Source organism: Scylla paramamosain, chromosome 17 (genome assembly GCF_035594125.1).
Source record: "Scylla paramamosain isolate STU-SP2022 chromosome 17, ASM3559412v1, whole genome shotgun sequence".
Taxonomy (NCBI): domain Eukaryota; kingdom Metazoa; phylum Arthropoda; class Malacostraca; order Decapoda; family Portunidae; genus Scylla; species Scylla paramamosain.
Window position 1 is genome coordinate 10,092,849 of NC_087167.1, and position 24,652 is coordinate 10,117,500.

The 24,652-nt window shown below is 40.5% G+C and overlaps 1 protein-coding gene and 1 long non-coding RNA gene across 2 annotated transcripts in view; one reads left to right on the forward strand and one right to left on the reverse strand.

Moving 5' to 3' along the window:
* Positions 1–14,383, reverse strand: part of LOC135108454 (uncharacterized) — a 32,565-nt gene extending 18,182 nt beyond the window's left edge. The window contains exons 1-2 of the long non-coding RNA XR_010272276.1: positions 14,172–14,383; positions 1,952–2,026 (exon numbers count right to left, since the gene is read on the reverse strand). This is a non-coding gene — a long non-coding RNA (uncharacterized LOC135108454). The remainder of the gene's footprint in view (positions 1–1,951; positions 2,027–14,171) is intronic.
* Positions 13,367–24,652, forward strand: part of LOC135108453 (uncharacterized) — a 20,677-nt gene continuing 9,391 nt past the window's right edge. The window contains exons 1-2 of the mRNA XM_064019496.1: positions 13,367–13,771; positions 17,620–17,788. Of these exons, the coding sequence (XP_063875566.1) occupies positions 17,713–17,788 (76 nt within the window). The 5' untranslated portion in view covers positions 13,367–13,771; positions 17,620–17,712. The remainder of the gene's footprint in view (positions 13,772–17,619; positions 17,789–24,652) is intronic.

Below are 24,652 nucleotides of genomic sequence, written 5' to 3' on the forward strand. Positions count from 1 at the left end.
CATTATAACATGCCACGCAACATCATTGTCTGAGAAGAGTTAGGGTCCAAGTAACACGTCATTTTCAGCATTAACAATGTGAAGTTTATAGAATCAGAAGAAGTTTTTGTGAAAAGTAAACCTAATTATTCACTCAAGTATAATGAAATACAGTAAATAAACAACTGTACGTGAAATCCATATGAAAAAAAAAAAGACATTGAACTTAGGTGAAGAGAGTACGCCCAAGTCACTCTCTCTCTCTCTCTCTCTCTCTCTCTCTCTCTCTCTCTCTCTCTCTCTCTCTCTCTCTCTCTCTCTCTCTCTCTCTCTCTTCCCCCCACTACCACAAGGTTCCTTGCCAATGGCCTCCACCACATAGCGTGCCGGCCGTCGCCTGTCCAGTCACCACCCAGCCACCGCTGCTTCGCCTCCCTCACGTCAACGTCGTCACTCTCAACCTCAGGCTAGGTGGCCTCCCCCGCCCCCTTCCCCAACTGTACACTCACAACACTTCCTTGCTTCTTCTATTTCGTTCTCTTTCTCCAATTTGTAAATTTATCAATTGAACATGAAAACATAACATCAGATTTTTCTCTGTTGTCAAAACAATATTCATGATCCCTTGCAGTAAAATAATAATAAAAATAATAATAATAATAATAATAATAATAATAATAATAATAATAATAATAATAATAATAGTAATAATAATAATAATTATAATAATAACAATAAAAGCAATAATAACACTTTTGTCGTTTATTTACTCGTAACAAAACAAGTACTGTAGTATAGCATAAAAGAACACTTCGACCTGCGAATCTCATCCATTATAAAGCACCGCGGTCAATCCGTCATTTCCTGTGACAGGAGGCTCATGTGCTCGACGCCTGTGAAATAATGTGAAATAAAGAGAGATTCTCTACTGTGTAATATTCCACAGAAACACACAAGCACTATATATATATATATATATATATATATATATATATATATATATATATATATATATATATATATATATATATATATATATATATATATATATATATATATATATATATATATTCTTCTGGAATTCTCGATTGATTATCAAAACACACACACACACACACACACACACACACACACACACACACACACACACACACACACACACACAAGCACACACACACACACAAATGCAGTAATGTGACTCCTGTGTGTGAAATAAACGAGACTATTCTTCAGTAAAGTGAAAACAAATAGATCGTGAACAAGTGCATGCTAATCAAATAACAGCGGCGGCATTACAGGCTCGCTACGTTATGATATTGTGCGAGTGACTAGAAATGTGCGTTACATTTGTAAACTATTTGTCTCGTGTCATTAAGAATGGTGTAGATGCATTTAATGAGGGAGATAAGGAATGCGACAAATACATGGAAGGGAGAGGCAGTGTGCGTCAGAGGCCGTATCAGTTTGGCTAAAATACCCAAGGTTTCAGGTAGGCTGGCCACTCCCCTCTGATGGTATCAACATGTCTTCCATTACACACCCCACTGTGATCTATCGGGCGTGCTCACCCCATCGTTCTTCATTGCTTTTAGGGTAAGCGGCTTCAGTTCCCTCACGCTTCCAAGAAACTTTTATATAAAAAAAAGATCGACCCTGTCTTAGACGCTCTCACTGGGAAGATGGTGGGTAGATGTGTGTGTGTGTGTGTGTGAATGACTGGGTGATCTGTTCTTTTGATGGATAGGCGGATGCGTGGGTGGATGGATGAGTGAATGGGTAGTGTGTAGTTTGATGGGAGGATGGGTGAACTGGTGTGTGGATGTATATTTGGATGGGTGGATAGATGGGTGAGTCAGTGGATCGTTGAGTGGTTGGGTGAGTAGAGGGTGTGTGGATGAGGTCTAGATAGTGGGTTTGGTGTAGGTGAGTAGATGGTTGGATGGTCTCTCTCTCTCTCTCTCTCTCTCCTTACCCGGAAGACCTGTCAAGCTTCAAGTGCGAGTGTCGTCTGCAAGGTGTTCCCGAGACTCCATAACAACCTGGAACGCTGGAAAGAAAATGTTTCCGTCACACCAGTATACCAGCCACGTGTCAACACTCCTCGGCAGGAAAACAGAAAGAGGGAAAAGAGAAAATAAACTCGATGCGACGTTTCGATTTCCTATTTTCAGTCTGCCTCCTTAGAGAGTGGATAACAAATTTGTGGATGACCTCACTATTGTTTTTCTTTTCTTTCTTTTTAGTACTGAATGTCGAGTGATGGCTGGCAGCGAACCTGTCAGCTGCTTTCCATATCACATCAAGTTTTCAGGTTCTCGACGCACGCTGCAATTAATGATATCTTATTAACTCGAGAAATTTATATACTCGTAGAGGAATGTTTTACTTCCAAGGTACGTAGGTAATAGACGCATGGGCGGACTTCACCTGTTTGTAATACAATATCACTACCAATAACACTATCCACGTCGGTTGGGGAGAGAGAGAGAGAGAGAGAGAGAGAGAGAGAGAGAGAGAGAGAGAGAGAGAGAGAGAGAGAGAGAGAGAGAGAGAGAGAGAGAGAGAGTAAACTAGTGTTCGCAGTCTTTCATCCCTTTCACTAGGTAACTCTGAAAGTCTCTGTTTGCTTCTGTATTTCTCCTTCCTACGACTTGATTTTTGTCAAGGTCTCAAGATCGTTCTCTAATTATGGTTAAACTTTTTGGTTCTTCTTTAGGGACACACACACACACACACACACACACACACACACACACACACACACACACACACACAGTACAAAATAAATTACTTTTATATCTGCTGGCCATATTTGTAGCAATAAGCGTTTGTCACATACCAACAGGATGCAAATAAAGAAATGTTGCAGCAAGCATGCCAAAGTGGCCGCACTCTAGAGGTTGTCTGCACCTTCGTTCAGTTACGAGGGAAGTTCTTTGTCAGAGTGAGCCGGGATGAATGCCTGCACGCTGAGAGTTCATCAGTTTTGCCAATCCAGAACGAGTGGGGCCCAGTAAGCCATTTCAGAAATATAGTACATAAAACACCTGTCAGGAGCACCGTCAGGAATCTCTCTGGTATCCCTGCCTGCAGCTTGTAAGCTGTTGCTGTTCGCTGCAGCAGTTTGTTACTTGCAGCACGAAAACTACAAACTACGAAAATGTATAGAAGATACAGAAGACACGGTGCCAATCATTGATTCAGAAATTATATGACTATTGATTTTGATATTATCTTGAGAGAGAGAGAGAGAGAGAGAGAGAGAGAGAGAGAGAGAGAGAGAGAGAGAGAGAGAGAGAGAGAGAGAGAGAGAGAGAGAGAGAGAGAGAGAGAGAGAGAGAGAGAGAGAGAGACTGTATAGAAGCGGGTCAAAATGCCAGTTAAATACAGTATTCTGGGGAGATGGTGTCGAACTGAATAGTGGTGTGGTCTTTCGATACAAAAAGCAAAAAGAAAAAAATAAATCCACTGAGAAGGTCTCCCGCGGGGGAACAAGTACTATGGGCAACCTTCGCAGCCCCATGGCCCTTCTAATTTGCCTCACACCTATGCTGTCCACCTTCCTAATACAAGAGTTAACCAGTATTCTTAATCTTTCATTCCCATTAGTGTCAAGCTCTGCCTGTTTCTGTACGTCATCCTACCTATAAAGAGGGAGGTTTCAAAACACTTCTCTAATTTTGGATAACCCCTCTACCTATAGTTTTTATCGACTCAAACCTTATTGGGTCTTTTGTTTTCTGTCATTTTTGTAGCCCTTGGCCAGTGTCCTTCTTACGTACATGAAAAAAATGAGGTTCCAAAGCACACTAGCAGGGCGATTAGCGGAACCTGACCAAGAAACGCAAAATATATCAGTAAAATGATACCAGATGAACACACACACACACACACACACACACACACACACACACACACACACACACACACACACACACACAGTCCATACAAGAATCTTACAGCAGTAGTATTTCATCGCCAGACGCACCTCGAGATCTTTAGAATGGGTAGCTTGGGAGATCTGGTTCAGCTTTGATAGTTTCGTTCCTTACCAGTTCCTTTTTTTTTATGGTAATTTTCCTGCATGAAATGATGAACACTCTTTCAGCTTCATTCCTCTTCGAAAAGTTCACATCTGAAATCATCAGCGTCAATAAATTTGTCAATGATCGGTAAGGACGACTGAAATTTGTCATCGCTCCGATTCATGAAAAAAAATATATATATGTGCACTTTCCACATTTTCAAAAGCTCCATTGTTGAAAAAAAAAGTGCAGGAAAAAATAGCATCCCTGTCCTGCATAGTAAAAAACCTGAATTATCTAAAATGGAGAGAGAAAGAGAGAGAGAGAGAGAGAGAGAGAGAGAGAGAGAGAGAGAGAGAGAGAGAGAGAGAGAGAGAGAGAGAGAGAGAGAGAGAGAGAGAGAGAAAGGAGATATTTTATATTCATGGCGTTTCTCTTATGAATACTGAATCACCATATAAGTTTCGAACATATTATTGCATTACCGGGTTTTCAGAAGTCTTCTAATGAAATTTATGCCCCTTTTAAAGACCTGATTAATTAAGGGAGTCAATCTACACACACTAATCACCAGGAATCAAATGGCGTACACTCCTTCACTCGGGACTGATTAATTACTCCCTTTGTTCACTCTGCATGATGAAGGTACGTGATCACCTCCAGAGTGAAGGGAATTGCTAAGGCGGCTATTATTGTTTAGCTCAGCCAAACTCTCTTGCTTTTCAGACCAGTGCGTGCTGCTGTCAGTGTCACACCTTTAGCGAGCCATCCGCTGCTGAAGCTAAATACAAACTTTCCCAAGGGTGAAAACGTAAGAGAAAAAAATCATTAACAGTATTACGTAGTCGTTTCATGCCTTTTCGTAAATAAGTTTATATAACGAGAGCAAATAGTACAGGACAGTTCGCCTTTAATACAAATGCATTATTATCAAAACAAACACTTTCTTGCCCACGTTAGACAAATTATAATTGTGTCCGCTGCCTGGTCTTAGATTTTACTCTTTTATCTTTGCAACGAATGTTTTTGCTTTTGATTTACACACACACACACACACACACACACACACACACACACAGACACACACACACACACACACACACACACACACACACACACACACACACACACAGCATGCTGGAAGTCTACCCTTCTCAGAAAAAAAAGTAACATTTCTGGGTCGGCAGCTTTATTCTTCCAGCATTTCGTCGTTCCAGAGCAGTTAGCGTCATACTCCATCTTGCACGTCCTCCTCCACTGCCACCTCCCGTCCCTCTTTTACTGATAATCGTCGTGCTCGCCGCCATCCTTCCGCCTGCCTGCTTCTCGTCCTGCACAGCGACACACACATCCGAGACGAATATACTTCAGACAGTGACGGAAATTTCATTTAAATATACGAGTTCTGTTACAGTTTTGGAAAAGCTGCAGGGCTGAGAATTACCATCACAAGGCTAGTTTTTCTGTTGTGCCTCTTTCAGTGCTGAGGATGACATGACTGAAGGGTTGTAAATAAACACACACACACACACACACACACACACACACACACACACACACACACACACACACACACACACACACACACACACACACACACACGCTACACGCAGATGGAAGCTAAACAAACGGAACGGGAAGCAAAATGGTAAAACCGGCCAACAAAAATACTTGAAGAATTTATAAAGTAAACTTTTAAAAAAATATTAATGATTATGATTACTATTATCATTATTATTATTATTATTATTATTATTATTATTATTATTATTATTATTATTATTATTATTATAATTATTATTATTACTGCTGCTACTACTACTACTACTACTACTACTACTACTACTAGTTAATTATTATTTTGCTAATATGGATACTCTTATTTTTCTGGCCTTACACTTTCAGATAGTTGAAGTTTACCACTTTCGAAAATCGTATGACGTTTTGCATCACGCGGAGGTAATTAAAGCAATAATTACAGTGTTATTTTGCCAATGGGTAATGCATCTCTGCAGCAATGATGACCTTGACTCTTCCTGGGTCTTGTTGTTACCGTATCACATTTACCTTCTTAATAACAGAAACCCATGCAGCTCTTTTTGTGCCGCTGAGTGTAGCTCTTCAGGTTCTTTCTGGCTAATACAATGTTTGAAGGTGGCTATAGAACAAGAAAAGATGCTTCATAGTGGTTAGTGATCATGAAAAGTTATACCAGACAGCAGTGAAAGGATTAATAAGGCACTGATTCATTCGCTGTCAAAAATTGCACATGCTGCGCTCATTCTTCTCTCACTTGAGATCTATAAAGGTCCAATGAAGCAGTGGATTGGAGGATTCATGTAGACCAGACGCACCCAGACGCCCTTATGTGGAAGAAAGCGACTGTTAATTTCTCCAGAACGAGAAACAGAAGAAGTCTTTCTGATTTGGGTGACTTGGTGTTTAGTGGCGCTTTTGAGTTAGTGATCCCTGGCGGTCTGAGGAAGGTAGACCAGAAGATTACATGCACTAAAGATCCACAGCAAAGTAGGTCAGAAGTAAAACCAAGCGTTACATGGAATCATTCGTCACGTCATGTTGAAAGAGGGAGAAAAAAAAAAGACATCCTAGAGAATACTATAGGGTGCATATATAATTTTTTTTCTTCCAACAATCTGAGATATCGCTTAGGGAAAGGATGCTGCACAGTGCAGAAACTCCTTCATGAAAACCATCGAATTAGCAACCAAAGGCATTGTTATCCCAGAATCACGTCACTAAATCACACGCGATCTCAGTGGAAGGCTTATGAAAACATAAGTTGATACCTGTCATCCCAGACCAGGGCCTGACGGTTCAAAATTTTTATACAGAAATAACAGTGTCCGATGCCGCGTTGCTCATAGATGTTCCGTTTGTGTCTGAAACTGTATATACGTATCACCTTAAAGTTCATTCCATTTCCGCTTGATGTCGAAAAATTTAGTATAAGGATTTGTCAAGGGAAGTAAATGTCTTACTTATTTATGTAAGACAGACACTGGCCAAGGGCAACAAAAAGAGCGAAAAAAAAAAAAAGCCAAAAGCCAAAAGAAAAGTCATCCAAAATTCGAGGATAAATGTTTTCCAACATCCCTCTTGAAAGAGTTCAAGTCATAAGAAGGAGGAAATACATTCCTGAGTTTACCAGAAAAGTAGTGAATAATTGAAAATACTGGTTAACTCTTACATTAAAGAGGTGGACAGAATAGGGAGAAAAAAAAGTAGAAAGTGTTGCGCAGTTAGGAGAAGGGGCATGCAGTTAGCAAGATCAGAGGAGCAATTTGCGTAAAATTAGCAGCAGAAGATAACAAGAGATGCAGCATTGCGCTGGTGAGAGAGAGGCTGAAGACGGTCACTTAAAGGAAAGGAGTTGATAAGAGGAAATACTTCTGTCTGACGATCAAAATCTCCTCTCGTATTGACTAATCAGGCCTTCTCAGGACTTGTAGAATTTTCACTGATTTTCCAGCATTTATACTAAACATTCATTCCAACATGACATGTACTCCAGTTTGCCCTGACTTAAGATTTAAGAAAAAGAAATAGTATTGTGTTTCATTACTGTACCTTGACTTTGCTAATTTTTTTTTTATGGCTCGGGTGCTGAGGCTTCAGTCTGTAATAGTTCGTTTTTTTTTTTCGACATTATTAGACGAATGCTCTTATTGCACTGTTTCCTGAAGAGGTTCTTGTCGCCATTACGATGAGCGCGACCCTCGATAACCTATGGATGGCACCGAACCGTTTCCTCCAAGAAAATGATAATGGTCGACCCTCGCACCTCCTCTCCACATAGTCAGCAACGGTTATATTTGTCCCGAAACCATAGATACCGGAGCCCTGTATTTAGTAGGCCTTGATGTGGTCGCTGCCGGCTATTAATGATGGAAGACTGCCACCAGAGTTCAGAGGGGAAGGATCTCTAATGAAAGAGAGAGAGAGAGAGAGAGAGAGAGAGAGAGAGAGAGAGAGAGAGAGAGAGAGAGAGAGAGAGAGAGAGATATATATATATTTATATATATATATATATATATATATATATATATATATATATATATATATATATATATATATATATATATATATATATATATATATATATATATATATTATATATATATATATATATATATATATATATATATATATATATAGAATGGTAAAGACACAGTTGTATTTTTTTTTTCTGATTATTGGTTATCCGTTATTTTTCACTCTGGTACGAAAATTATTTAGACGGAAAAGAAAAAAGCATATGATAACATTTCTTTGTCTTTTACACTGCCCTGTTTCTATAGATTACTAAGAACTACATTAGTCATCCTTTATATTTCACTCGTTTACGATGTAATTTGGAAAGAAAGGGTAGGAACATTTTTATTTCTTTTCACACAGGTCCTGTCTAAATAAAGGAGCATCATTGGATTTGATTACCAAGAATGTATTGAGTCTCATTTGTGTTTGAGTCTTGCACGAGACAGTCTAAGCAAGTAAATGTTTGTCCGCATTCTGGGACGCTGCCCAACAGAGCGCTTGGAAAGATCAGTTCTCGTTTTGTTGTTGTTGGGCGAGATGAAACTCTTGCATTATAACATTAGGAGGATTGCTTGTATGTCTAGCAGTGGTGGTGGCAGTGTTGTTGTTAGCAGTGGTAGTGGTGGTGGTGGTAGTGATGCTGTGGTAAATGAAGAAGGGCAGGACACTGTGCCAGGATAGAAGAGTGAATGTTCAAAAGACTGATGAAAAAGCAGAATGGATATAAAATCATTAAGTGGATAACAAGAGAGCTATGCAAGCAGATGGATACAAGCGTTCGTTGTAAACTCATTTTAGTTCCCCGTAGCTCTGGGGTTTATTTTTATTAATTTATTTATTTTTGCGTAGCGTAATAATTGGACATTTTTCTCTTGCCCATTCACTGAAATCTCTGCTGCGCGGCGTTCAGTACGGCAAAGAGAACTTTTTTGCTCCGAGAGTTTCCTACCAGAGTTGTACGTCTTTCAACAACCACAGCTCGTCCTTTGCTGGTATCTAAACGCTTTCTGAGTTAAGCAGTTACGTAGTTTTCCAGCATCTTCCGCTGCCACTTGGGTAATGGGAATGAATCAAATGTACCGGTAAGCACAGGCCCTTTTTTTTGCGCGCCCGTAAACGTGTCTGTAATTCTGCGAGATACAGGCATAATAATATACAGACAGTAAAAGCTTTAACATGTGTCTGATTCTCCTTCACCCTCCCCCCTGTCTTGAGTAGGGATACAAATGACAACCTGGGCATCAGTTTTAACACGTAAATTAACCAACACCTCCTTACTCAGCTTTATTTCTTTATTTATTTACTTATCTATTTATTTATCATTACCTTTGGAGGGGGAGGGATATGAGTGACGGCCATTAATTAGAGAAAAGCTTGATATATGCCTGATGGAATGATAGCGAACATCCTTCACATTATCACTTCGTGTCTGTGGCCGCGGCAACATTCGACAATATTCTATAACAACAAGAAACATTAGGAATCATTTAGACATCCATTCACAGCACAGCTTCACGAGGAAGAAACCATGAGGAACGAACCTGCCTGAGCTTTTAAGTCAAGTTCGTGATACAGCAGTTGAAGGGAATGCATATGACGTAACATTCCTACACTTTACCATGCCATTTGATGAGGTTGCTGTACTAAAGGATTTTGAGCACAGTTAAGGCGCATGGGATGGATGGTGAGATTCTACCCTGGGTCAGGTCATGGTTAAACGGCAACATATTTATAATTAATGGCTCCATGACAAAATGGAGACAGGTAATCAAGTAATCAGCTTTAGGTTAGGACCGACATTATTTTTAAACTACATTGGCGATTTAATTAACGGAATTAGTAGCGACACTGGTACGTTTTCAGGCTGCACAAAGATAGTTTAAATAGGCCGGACTCTGCTGCAAAAACCTGGTAGACAGACAGGATAAATGAATGAACAGATGGCTAACAAAGACAATTTATTGTTAGCAAATGTAAAGTATTTAGCATACTGGAACTCCCTGTCTGCTTCTGCATTTCCACCTTCCTATGACCTGGATTCCTTCAAGAGAGAGGTTTCAGGACACTTATCCATTAATTTCTGACTACCGCTTTGTACCCTATTCGGGGACGGGCATCTCAATGGGCCTTTTTTTTTTTTCCCTTGGCCGGTATCCCTCCAACAAAAAAAAAAAAAAAAAAAAGTGGAAGAAATAAAGTTGATAAAATTTAAGAACGAATATATATATATATATATATATATATATATATATATATATATATATATATATATATATATATATATATATATATATATATATATATATATATATATATAGATAGGTAGATAGATAGATAGATAGATAGATAGATAGATAGATAGATAGATATATCAATTATATCTGTCAGAGAAAACAGTGTATAGAGGCTAAAAATAAATTTACCCGTGTATTAAGATTAATCTCTTGTAACGTTACATAGAGAAGTCCAGAAATAAGAAAGATATATTGAATCAGCATTGGTCAAGACCTCACCTGCGCAATAAGCTGCAGTTCCTGTCCTAATATTACAGAAGAAATGTTGGTCTGCTCGAATCAATACAGAGGAGAATGATTAAAATTATACAAGCGATGCAAAATGTTGCTTATGATAGGATATAAAACCTATTAAATTTACATTCATCAGAGAGTCGTACATTGAGAGGGGATGTGTGGTATTTATGTGATATTTAGGGATCTAACAAGAGTGATACAAACAAAATCTTTAGTTAGTAATCAGGGTAGGACTTAAAGTAACGTGATCAAAATAGATCAAGTTTAGATTTAAAAAAAATGCATAAAAAAACAGCGCACCAACCAAGCAATGTGGAGAAGATAGTCACTCAAAGGTAGGGCAAAAAGGAGAGGGAAAGAATTGGCTCAAGAAACAAAGAAGGTAAGAATGTCACGGAAGCATCAACAGTCGCACACGTCACGCCGGGAGAAGTGCATCAAACTTCTTCAAGGTCTTGTATCGTTTGCTGATTGAATGCACAACCTTACAAGGCAAACGTAATCTAACTTTTCTTCAATATAAGTTTTTGGACAGTAACAAATTTTATGCATTAGCCCAAAAAGGAAAGAATAAAGAAATAAAGGTAGTGTTATTTTCTCAGATGAAGGAATCTAATCATAATTCTTAGATCTGAATATATAAAAGTTTCATCGCAACCACGAGATTACATGATGTGTGTGAGAGAGAGAGAGAGAGAGAGAGAGAGAGAGAGAGAGAGAGAGAGAGAGAGAGAGAGAGAGAGAGAGAGAGAGAGAGAGGAGAGAGAGAGGAGAGAGAGAGAGAGAGAGAGCCGGAAGGTGGGATACACGTGTATGTGATCAAGTACGAAGTGTTTTTTTTTTTTTTTTTTTTTCACTACTATTCACGTCGAAAGCAATCGGTTCCCTATTCAGTACTGAGAAACAACGTGCACTCGACTGATTCCTTTCTCCCAAGCCATGGAGGGAACATTATCATCAGGCCAGTAAAGCCACGCACGCATGGTGTTCCCGCCACGTGCAGCAACGAAGGGCAGTGTGCGCCGAGTGTCACCTGAGCTTGGTTGTACGCAGCTCTCACTCTCTCTCTCTCTCTCTCTCTCCTCACTCTCTCTCTCTCTCTCTCCTCCTCTCCTCTCTTCTCTCTCTCTCTCCCCTCACTCATCCTCTCTCATCTCTCTCATTGGTGCAGGCAGGCATGTTGTTCGTCTTCTTGGAATACGTTCAAAGTCACTCAGGCGTTCACACACAGACACACACAGACACACACACACACACACACACACACACACACACACACACACACACACACACACACACACACACAGATAAGCCTCCACATGAATCTGACTTCCCTCACAGTTTATCGCCTCACTTCGATCTCTACATTATGTGTTGGTCGGGGAGTGCCAGACACGTCTCCGCCGCTGCGACACTTTCTCTTCTTATCAATTCCTCTCTCCTACATTACGTTCTGTTCCACAAAATCATAAACATTTCATCATCATTTTTTTTCACTCCTCGCGCGCTTCCAAAAGTTCAAAAGTGAGGTCGTCCGCGTCAATATATGTCAATGAGCGGACCACAACTGGAAGGTAGCTCACTCCAGTTCATGAAAAATATATGTCCCGTTTCAACCTTCACTCTTTTTTTCCTCTCCATACGATGCAGCCTTTCCTACCTGCCCTGCATAGTAAAAGACCTAAATGACTTAATATGGGGAACTGATGGAGGGAGGAGAGCGATAACCATTGGGGAGAGAGAGAGAGAGAGAGAGAGAGAGAGAGAGAGAGAGAGAGAGAGAGAGAGAGAGAGAGAGAGAGAGAGAGAGAGAGAGAGAGAGAGAGAGAGAGAGAGAGAGAGAAACCTGGAACATTGGTAACCCTCACAGATGGACTTTTCCCCTGCAGTATGATTACATTGTCAATCATGGCATTATTGGGCCACGATATTTAACATGCGTGTGTGCCACTGACCGAGGTGTAACTGAACTGGTGCTGCTGGTGTTGCTAGTGCTCTGCTGCTGGTCACGCCGAGCTAACAATAATTCATATAAGGGAAGTAACTTTTGGGTGGCCGACACAGCACACACTATATGGTTGTACAGTGGCTGGAGTACGTGAGAATTTAATACCGTCCACAAATTCTTAATGACATGCTTACTTTTTTTCTTTTTTTGTCATAATGAAGTGTAGCGCATATACCATTGCTGATTTTGTAAATATTTCCTTCAGGCCACAATATCGAACTGCCCTGCCACATTGGAGACGGAGCAGCTGCACAAATAACTCTGAGTTGTGGAGTTAATGGTGTTCTTGTGATTTCCGGTTGTCGTAACTAATTCATCAAGTCTATCTTAAAGCCACGATGTGATTAATATTGGCAGCACATACAATTTCTTCTTTAAATCATCGGTATCCTTTGCCTGGAGTTCTAAATATCATGTTGCTAAGTTATAATTTCATAAACACACACACACACACACACACACACACACACTTATCAACTTTAAAGACTTGGTGACATTTCTTGCAGCAAAAACATCCTCGGACGAGGGTTGTGCAGCACGAGTTTGAGGTTAAGGTTTTATTCAGTGACACGAACTCAGCCTTTTCCAGAGCAACCTCTCTATGCGACATCTCACCACACCCCGCGGGCTGAATGTCACTGTCTCCGATCACGTCAAGGAAACGGGATATTTTTTCCCCCTCTCGATGACTTTTGAGGTAATACATAACCATCTTCTGTACAGACGACCAGCAGAATCTTTTTATTCAGCAAAACTAACGAAACACAAAAAAAGCCTACGCAGAATGCCATATTAAATGAATTTCGTGAGGCACGTGAGAAAGGGTGGCGGTCAGGCTGCGAACAACAGCACTCAGTCTGGGCAGAGCACCTGAGCGGGATAGACGCGCGCCGCCACTCCATACTTCTGGCCTTGGCCCGGGCTGTGTTGCGGAGCTCCTAGTGACATCTGGAGTACACGCTTGAGATCATAAGGTTACATGGTATTGCCACCCGTGTTGATTTGTGTCCCATCGCTAATAGTGAAGTGAAAGATGGAAAGTAAGTGAATGTGAACTAAAATGACTGTGTGTTCACGGCTACGACCTCATCATTGTCAACGGCACCTACCGCCCCTTCCGCTGTGCCAACTGGCCACGTTTCCTTCTCCTTAATTCATCTGGAAAGTTAGCCGTAAGTGTTCTATTACGTTAGACACACGAACAATACCATCCATTTGTCACAAAGACAGTTCGTATTATTATTATTATTATTATTATTATTATTATTATTATTATTATTATTATTACTACCACTACTACTACTACTACTACTACTACTACTACTACTACCACCACCACAACTACCACTACTACTGTTACTGGTGGTGGTGGTGGTGCTGTTGCTGCTACTGCTACTTCTACCCTGTCACCACCACTATCACTACTACTATTGCTACAGCTACTGCTGCCACTATTACCACTGCCACTTTACTACTATTACTACTACTACTGGTACTAATGTTACTACTACTGTTATTTTCATTACTAATACATTTTCATTATCATTATCATCGGTGTTAGATATAACTCACAACTGTTAGTAGGGACGTCCGTGTGTAACCCAACAGAGTCTGTTCTTGGGCTAACAATCGGGTTCGAGGAGAGTGGAGTAGGTAGTGGCAGTGTGCCGGTCGGTGCTGAGTGGTCAATTGCTTCGGCTCACGCAGGTCACGTAAACCGAGAGTGTCGAGGCCACACTTTCCATCTGGTGAGGGCGTGCACTGTGCTTACAACAACGGCCTCACGTAAGTATACGGCGGTCAGTGGCTCTTCTCTTAGATTCGGGCAACCTTTTCGAGGAACACTCCTTTACTTAACAGCGCTGTTATGAGAGACACATGAGAGCGGCACATGTGTGCCGCTCTCATGTGTCAAGACCACTAGTGTTTAGATGGAATGCCAGTAATCAATATCATTAGTGGAGTGCAATACTGATAAAGAATGCATCTGCTTACCATCAGTCTTAATGTTAAAGGCACCATAAAAATGTCGAACATACCATCGTGATAAATGATTATGGTGCTATTCTCGTACCCTGTAATTAAGGGGTAGGCCAGGCCAGCAACCTCGGCTGGCTACAGCTGCTCACCGACCCGCCCAAGGACGCGGTTACCACCACAGTTACAATCGGGCAAACACATTTCCGTGCAATCAGCATAATCTGTTCTCAGTCGTGCTGCAAGGCTATTCATGACAGTTGTAAATAGCCTTTGTTTCTCCTCAGGATGTTGCCCACTCAGACCATTTTCTTCCCCGCCAAATCCCCCTCTTTGTCGGCCCTTCTTTACGCAATTTATGACCAAATATCCTCAAATGGAACACACACACACACACACACACACACACACACACACACACACACACACACACACACACACACACACACACACACACACGTATTAAACATAAACTGATGGACGTTTGTATAGGAAAGATAATGAGTAATCGTAGCAGTGAGTTAAAGTCGCACCATAATGAAATACATCAGACATTCATTTATGTGTTGTGTGTCTTCAAGTTCAGAAAAGTGAATAAATTCAACAGACAGTGAAGTAAATTGTCAATGTTGACGACACCTTCTGTTGCGTTTCAATAGCAAGTGATGCTGAAACCTTCTGTCTCAACCCATTACTGCTGCGGCACAGATATTCTTGCAGTGGTTATATCTTACCCTCCCTTTAGTCCTCTTTGCTCTCCACTGTGCAAGGTGAGTCACTGTCCCATTATTTCCTCTCGCAAGATGGCTGCCTGGAAATGAAATGGTTTTACGGTGGAAAAAAAAAAATCATGACTCGTCTTTTGGAACGTTTTCATTTTATCATTTTTTTCTCAGTAAACGTAACTGATTTCTTTGCCTTTTGTTGCTATTCATCTTCATCATCATCATCATCATCATCACCATCATCATCAGCATCATCATCATTAACATCAACATCATTTTCTTCTCTACCTCTTTTATTCTTCCTTCTTTTTCTCCTCCTCCTCTTCATATCATAAGCCTCTCTCTCTCTCTCTCTCTCTCTCTCTCTCTCTCTCTCTCTCTCTCTCTCTCTCTCTCTCTCTCTCTCTCTCTCTCTCTCTCTCTCTCTCTCTCTCTCTCTCTCTGTCTCTGTCTCTCCTTCCCTTCCTCACCATCTTTGTCCTTGCCTTCCTCCTAGTCTCGTCTTCCTCTTTTCTCTTCCTCCTCTCTCCCTGTCCTCCCCCACCTCCTCCTCTTCCTCCTCCTCCTCCTCCTCTTATCAGACCCTCATCTTTTCACGTAGAGAGCATTAAAAGAGTGATGCGATTTTACACTTTCTGTCATAATCTTTCGTACCCTGACGTGTTCTCCTGAGTCCTTCCTTCTTCATGTCTTCTCGTCCTCAACACCTTTCCAGACTCCCCTGAGGTTTAGGCATTAAGTGTTACCTGCCTCTCTCTCTCTCTCTCTCTCTCTCTCTCTCTCTCTCTCTCTCTCTCTCTCTCTCTCTCTCTCTCTCTCTCTCTCTCTCTCTCTCTCTCATCGTGTAACTTAATTTCCTTTCCCGATAACTTGTCTTCCGTCCTCTTGCGCCCTGTCCTTATACTCTTGTCTACCCGAACATAGCTCAGAGGAGCAGCCTCGCCACGACCAGAATATGAATGAAGTAAAAAGCCTTTGACCAGACTGGGAGAATTGACCGCTTTAACATTATATGCTTCATTTCAATCATTCCCTCCCTCAAATGATGGTTCACTGCACATGTACTTGAAATTGAAAGAGGTTGCATATCCTTTAACGATATAAGATATTTATTATAATAGAGTAACGGATTAGTCGATCACAGTGTATAAAAATAAACGCTGGTAAAGACATACTTATAGATAAATAGGAAGTTACAACGATTAACAGAATTCTAAGTCTACAAGTTGATAAAAACATGACTTGCTTCGCTGAACCTCTCTGCATTCCTTGAAGGGTCTCTTCATGTCCGAAAACAAGATACCTGCCCTAAAAGAGATTGGCAAATCAGTTCTTGCTTCTCCTTTGCGCTTCAAACTTAAAAAAAGATGCACACAAATGGAACATAGTAGGTCAGTATGAAAATGCATACACTTCTTTATAATTACGTGGATAATGTTCGATATATGTGCGTTCATTTGTACTATTCGTATAAATTATAACACAGATTTAAACACCAAAAATTTCACCTCACTTGAGTGTCTCCTGGTAAAGACTGGAACGTTGTAATTCACTTCATCTTATTAATGAGGTTGTAAGGGAAAAAGTTTGGGTCGCAGAATGTGAGGAGCTTAAATTGCTACATTGCAGAGTGTGCAGACATCATCCTTAGGATTTTCATGAGGGGGTCGGTGAGGACGAAGGCACCGCTTAGCTCCAATTCACCTGTACAACTCAGTCCTATTACTCGATTTTTTGTGACCTTTGGCGCACTCACATTTTTCTTTCTTTAATCAAGCTAATGTGTACCTCGATTAAGGCCGCCATAAAGACTGATATTTTTTTCCTTTCCAAAGTACTTTCCAATGGAGCATTAGCTCAACCACGAGCGGGCTTATGTAGGTGCTGCCTCTGAAGGCAGCACCTACATAAGCCATGTACTGTGTAATCCTGGTTTTGTTGATTGATGACGCTGGAGTTAATTTCTAAGAGCGAGTGAATTATATGGGAAGGATTTACGAAAAGAAAATTATTAAATAATGGTGTCAAGATCAAGATAAATGAATAACATACATCAGTTATCAAATATGAGTCTTTGAACAAAGGAGCTCATGAATAGCTATAGAAATATACGTACAAAACACAATATATATATATATATATATATATATATATATATATATATATATATATATATATATATATATATATATATATATATATATATATATATATATATATATATATATATATATATATATTGAATGGCTAAATCCAATGTAGAAATTCCAACGGTATTTCAATACATAATCATCGTACAACACCTTTCTCGTACTCAGAAACTTTAGTCACGAGAAAGAGAGCGAAGGAGCGAAGCACCAGTCCAGTGGCTGGGCTGCATCTCGGATCCCGACTGGGAACACCTAAGCAAGATGGGTGGCTGTGGCTGTGGCGGCGCTGCATCACCGCTCACCTGTACCGTCTTGTGGCTCCTCGTCTTCGTGTGTGGTAAGTCCTCCCAGTATGTACTGTACACTTTATCAACTTAGTCAATCTTTTGTTAGAATTATTTAGTACTAGACTTGATGTTCTGACACTTTGTTCTTGTTAAGTTCTAGGCGGGATATTTTACTTTACTTATGCAGCTTACTCTACATTTATTTATCTATTTATTTGTTTCTACACACTCTTCTAATTATATGTTGTACTGGTAAGCAGGAGACTTGTTTTGGTACTGTCCTCCTTTTGTTATGCCGCAGGCAATTTGTTCTGACACTTTGTCTTGTCTATAAGCAGTAATTTTAAAACAAATCTCGTTACAGTGGAAACAGAACTTAAATTATATTTAAATAAGATAATTAACTCGAAATTCTTAGGAACAGAGCACTTGACGTGTTCGGCATTTTTTTGCTGCTTTTCTTGATGCAAATTCGAAACAGGTTTATGAATACGCAAGTCATTTTATTCCAAGGCCACAATAAAAGTGAAGCTGGAAGAAGACAATAGGCCTGCACGTGGCAGTTGTTATAAAACATGCATAACTATCTCTGTCATTGCTATCCAACAATCATTTATCTAATCCTCTTATAGATCAATATTAACTCGATACTAACAACCTATTTCAGTCATCTTTTTATTAGCTTAAGCCCGCTACCTCTTGCCCTATCCTTATTAATAGATCTCAGAATCTTTTCTACATCACCCTTGTTATTTTCCTTCTGTCACTTAAATATCACTTTCAGATCCCACATTAATCTTCGCCTCTCTAATGCGAATCTGAAGTTATCAGATGACATCTAACTAGTGCCAAACATAATATCATTATTACTTTGGGATTTCAACTTTTAACACTCGTGAAAGTGACTCCCTATAAACTCTAATCCTGGCATTTATACATTCTTTCATCTAACGGAGACATGAGCTAATTGTAACTACTATTTCTCTTTCTTATCTTACCTGAACTTCATCCTTTATTGAACATCTCTTAATGGACTTTCACAATCAACACTAAGTACTTCATATAAGCCGCTGTTATACCATATTTCCCATCAATCTGTTTTCGTTAATTTTAGCTACGTGTGTTTGGAGGGCGGCTGCATCGGAATCTGCATCCGTGGTGGAAGTTGCTTGTCAAGTGAAATAAGGCCTCGTACTCGCAAAAATTCTTCACACAAAGCCAAATGTAGCGCTCTAAGCCACCGCAGGGGAAGTTGAAGTGAGGTGCGCCGGCAGTCCGAATCCCGCCGAGAGCCACTTTCCTTTGTACATACTGAGAGTTCTGAAAATATTTTGTTTCCTTCTATAAAAATACTTTCAAGTAAGACTCTGGGAAACGAACACACACACACAAACACAAACACAAACACACACAAACACACACACACACACACACACACACACACACACACACACACACACACACACACACACGAATACAAGACACTTGAGTTGTGGTTTATTTAAATCCTGGAAGTGGACGTTGAAGGAAAGCACTTTTCAAACTGAGCTTAAAATATTTCCAGCCTGTTCTTCAATTTATCACTTCACTTTTTTTTTTACATTATTTTACTTGAAGAAATAACCAAGTAGATAATCACATAACAGTCCACGACAGATACTTTACTGGCTTCTTACAGCTTATGTTCCGATGCACTGCTGTTGTGACTGGACGGCCGAAAGAAAATTCTACCAAAACCTTGCTACGCGGGTATCTATCATTAAGTTATACTGGCTTTATAATACAGATTTATGTTTGCCTGTTTAAGTGTGTGTGTGTGTGTGTGTGTGTGTGTGTGTGTGTGTGTGTGTGTGTGTGTGTGTGTGTGTGTGTGTGTGTGTGTGTGTGTGTGTGTGTGTGTGTGTGTGTGTGTGTGTACATAATTAATTTGCTCTCCATAAACGTACATTATTGTAATCGTATCAGTATTTATTTATTCGTGCAAGCGTACTAATGAAAGAACCACCAAGAGAAGCAAGCCTCGAGTCCAGTCTTCAATGTAAATGGCGAGGGATGCAACTCAAAACAAAACAAATGATGGCTGATGAAGACGATTGTCTGACCAGTATAAAACGAACATTACTACTTGCAAAAATACTTACTGTGATATTCCATCTTGACTTGCTCTCTGACGGGATCTACTTCCAAAGACTGGCAGTGTGCTATCAAGAGCTCTGGGGTCAATTTGTTTCTTTCCTATTCTTTTGCGCGCCACGCCACATACAGTGCATATACTGACTGGAACAAATTGTCACTCTTCATTGTTACTAATGATGTGTTTCTTTCAGAACCACTATCCAGCATGCTTTGGTTCATGTCACAAACTCAAACCTTGATTCAAAGTAATTCACCGTTTTGAAATGCGGAATGAAATTTAATATGACGTCTCTGATTGCTTACAATGCTGCATATCAAAGTGTGGCAACTACCCAGTTGCAACAGCGCCTCTCATGTGGACGATAGATAACAACGAATCAAGAGCAATAGATCAGATACAAGGAAAGCGTCACTACCACCCAACCGTGAGCTCCATCGGGTAAATCTCGCAGGGCCGTACCGACGAGATCGTTGAGCAGATTCACATACAGCCAAAGACTTTCATTGGACATGGATAGTCAATACGTTTGCTATACCGTAGAGTGCAATACTGAGGAAGAATTAACAAAGCTACCAGGCTATAAAGTACTAAACAGTTATTTCTATGAACCGCATTTTGTAGTCCTTATAGAAGGACTCGCGACAGTCAACATTACCGATTGGGTCGATCCAGTGTTCTGTGCGTCTAACTTATTTAGCAATATCACAATACATTCTTGAACCTCTAAACTCAAACGTCACCAAGAAGCAATTAATTTCAGCCTCTATAGATAACATCTGATTTAGTGAGAGAATTACAAGTAACATATGGAAGTGTGTGTGTGTGTGTGAGCATAACTGACCTAAGACAAGACTACGAGTACATCTACTTCAGGGATGTAAAGCCGTATGAGGTGTCAGATGAGCCAGACGGTGCCTCTCTGTTCAATGTGGAGGGACTCCACATTGAACAGAGAGGCGCCCACATATATGGGCCAAACTTGCAGTAGGTGCGAGGACAGAACATCATATTATGATGCCTGCTGCCTCAAGGGTATGATGTTTATTTTGTTGTAGTCCCCTGAGATAGCCAGGGATGAGATATCATCACGTACCACGCTGTGTGTGTGTGTGTGTGTGTGTGTGTGTGTGTGTGTGTGTGTGTGTGTGTGTGTGTGTGTGTGTGTGTGTGTGTGTGTGTGTGTGTGTGTGTGTGCGTGCGTGCGTGCGTGCGTGCGTGCTGTGTGTGTGTGTGTGTGTGTGTGTGTGTGTGTGTGTGTGTGTGTGTGTGTGTGTGTGTGTGTGTGTGTGCGTGCGTGCGTGCGTGCGTGTGCGTGCGCGCGCGCGCACGCACACGCACGCACGCACGCGCACACGCACACACACACACACACACACACACACACACACACACACACACACAGGAAAAAAATATTTAAAAAAATGTGCATCTGGTGAATTATGAAAGGAATAAATATACTACGCTGACTGAAATAGACAACTATAGATAGATAAATGAACAAATAAATAAAAATGCGGTGAACACAAAGAAGAAGAAGAAGAAGAAGAAGAAGAAGAAGAAGAAGAAGAAGAAGAAGAAGAGAGAGAGAGAGAGAGAGAGAGAGAGAGAGAGAGAGAGAGAGAGAGAGAGAGAGAGAGAGAGAGAGAGAGAGATTAGGAAGGGGTAGTTGCCAACCTGGACGTCCATCACATCCTGCATCGGCGTATTGATCAAGAGGGTGTAAGAATGTGCAGCAAGTCTGGCACGGGGAGGTCTCTTGAGGACAGGGCTACATAATTTGGCAAGTCTAGAACCATTCTAAAGAGAGAGAGAGAGAGAGAGAGAGAGAGAGAGAGAGAGAGAGAGAGAGAGAGAGAGAGAGAGAGAGAGAGAGAGAGAGAGAGAGAGAGAGAGCGCAACATTTAAAAACTGACGTGATAAAGAAGTAACAACAGAAGCACAGACTCTAACATGCGGTTCCGTGGACGAGGCCATCCCAGACGTTGAATTTAGCATGCGCATGGTGGCTATATACTGTAAAGCACATGGCCACAGTGATTAAACCAGAGATACCATGAAATGTAACACACTGCACCGAATACTGTAATTAAGAACACTAGTGAACAGACTGACATAAACAAACCCCAAAGAGAGAATAGTGGAAAATGTACTTATGTTGCCTTCATGTCATCAGCTCCCATGTTTCAACAGCAAGAGTAAAGCGTCCCATAAGCTCCTCCATTCATCTCCACCAACTGTCCTGTTACGACGTTGGTCACTACCTTGGTAAAACTTCTTGACGCACTCTTTTACAAGTTATCTGTTCCCCAGCCTTTCCTTTTATTCACCACAAAGATGGCATTCCGTTATTTTAATTGGCCATATGTTACCTGTCCGGTGCTCGACATCTCCCTCCCGTGCACACTTTTCAAATGTACGGGTAAACAAAAATATCTTGATGTTTGCGCCTTAATACAAATATTTTTCTACCCTCTCCGTGTTATGCCAAGTAATATTCTCTTCACTGCCTTGGGTACTATGAGTTTTAATTCCAGAACATTTACAAGACCTCAGGATTGTGATATTTCAGGACTGGAAAATACATTGACTGCAAGGCTTCTTCCTTAGCAATAGTAGAAAATTAATTTTCATGATTATTTTCTTATTAAAAATTCTCTTTCCCATCGCGCGTTTTCCATTCATTTATTTTTCAGACTTGGATTTATACTCATTTTGTACAATAAAGTAATATATATATATATATATATATATATATATATATATATATATATATATATATATATATATATATATATATATATATATATATATATATATATATATATATATATATATATGTGTGTGTGTGTGTGTGTGTGTGTGTGTGTGTAACAAAAACTTCAACCACCGCAGTGCCCCTCTGGTTACCAAAGAGAAATTGTGCCAATTACCGAGAGGGTCACTTGGCCTCCATTATCCCAATTATACCTACTGAGAGAGAGAGAGAGAGAGAGAGAGAGAGAGAGAGAGAGAGAGAGAGAGAGAGAGAGAGAGAGAGAGAGAGAGAGAGAGAGAGAGAGAGAGAGAGACTATACAAGTAACCGTTAAATCCTCCCACTCGACATGTAAAAATTTTTTCAGCATTGTTTACTGCCGGATGTTTTGGGAACCTGTCAATACAGATTTCCTGGTAGTGTTAGGTGGTCGCGGTCAGTCCAGCTGGGGCTTGACACCGAGCTCGAGGAAACACGCGACCTTGGCCCTCCACCATATAATCACGAGACACGCAACACGTTTTAGAAATGTGTTGCAAAATATCTCGTACGTCAAAGTAAATGGTAAGGAACCCTCACACGCCACGCTGGCCGCTGGAACCACCAGACTGGAGCAGGGGAGTAGGCGGCGGCACTCACGCACACTGCCCACGCTGTAGTCATATGGTGTGTGTGTGTGTGTGTGTGTGTGTGTGAAATCCAGAGCAGCTGCCGGAAACGTACTGTCATTACTGTTGATCCTGACATTGCAAATAACTCTTATAGTTAAAAGTGAACAAACTATATTGTGATGCACTTCCCGATAGCTACGAAACTTCAAGACTATAAAGAAAAATATATAGTAATGTTATGTATATGATACCATAATAGAAATAAATCACCGGAAATGATAATCTCTTTGTGGTGAAAGTAAAATGAAAGCGAAGAGAAAAATGCAAGGGAAAGCAACACTGCTGGTTTGTGCGTGAGGAAGGTCACTGGAAGGTGGAATCTGCTCACATATCCGAACGGCGTGTACGGGACAATGGAGACCAGAGACACACAAAAGCTTCTGGTGTCACGGGCTTCCTCACCACGAGCGTTATTGCGTTGTTATGTTTGAGGGAGGAAAAATCTTATCTCATTAAAATGTTGTTGCTCATTTCCTCTTTGTGTGTGTGTGTGTGTGTGTGTGTGTGTGTGTACCTGTGAGACAGACCTGAAACAGCAAACTGAAGAGAGAAACCCAACTACCTCAGTGGATAAATCAATGAGTAGAATTTAATCATTCCTACTAATTTACCATTCTTTCAGGTCACATTTTCAGAGCAGAGTGATTAATTAATGGGAGCATGATGAAATGATAAATGAAAGCCTTGGCCTTCAGAAGGGAAGGACGCGAGGGCACGGAAGCACAAAAAGAGCAAAGTAGCTAAGTTCCATGTGCACTATGTCCCAAAGCTCCATCGCGGTTGGTGGTTTGGCGCGGTGCTCGAAGCGATGGGGCCAGTGAAGCTCGGTGTTCCGAACGTGGCGGCCTGACAACATAAAACAATCAAGTGGATTGCGTGCCACGCCAAACTGAATGGTGCTCCTTCCTCTCCGTATTGAGAGACCAATGAAAACGATGAAGGCCCTCTCCCAGGAAACTAAAAAAAAAAAAAAAGAAAGAAAGAAAAAGGAAAACTGAAGTGAAGGGTGATAAAAAAAATTATTTGAATTTAAGAGAATTTTATCTCACCAAGTCCATTCAATTTGCATAGCGAATCGAACGACAAAATTCTGAATGGACTTCTCAATTTATTTTTCTAATATAATCTGCAATGGATTATATACGAATATATATATATATATATATATATATATATATATATATATATATATATATATATATATATATATATATATATATATATATATATAGAGAGAGAGAGAGAGAGAGAGAGAGAGAGAGAGAGAGAGAGAGAGAGAGAGAGAGAGAGAGAGAGAGAGAGAGAGAGAGAGAGAGAGAGAGATTATTCAGCTGTAGACACACTAAATCATTA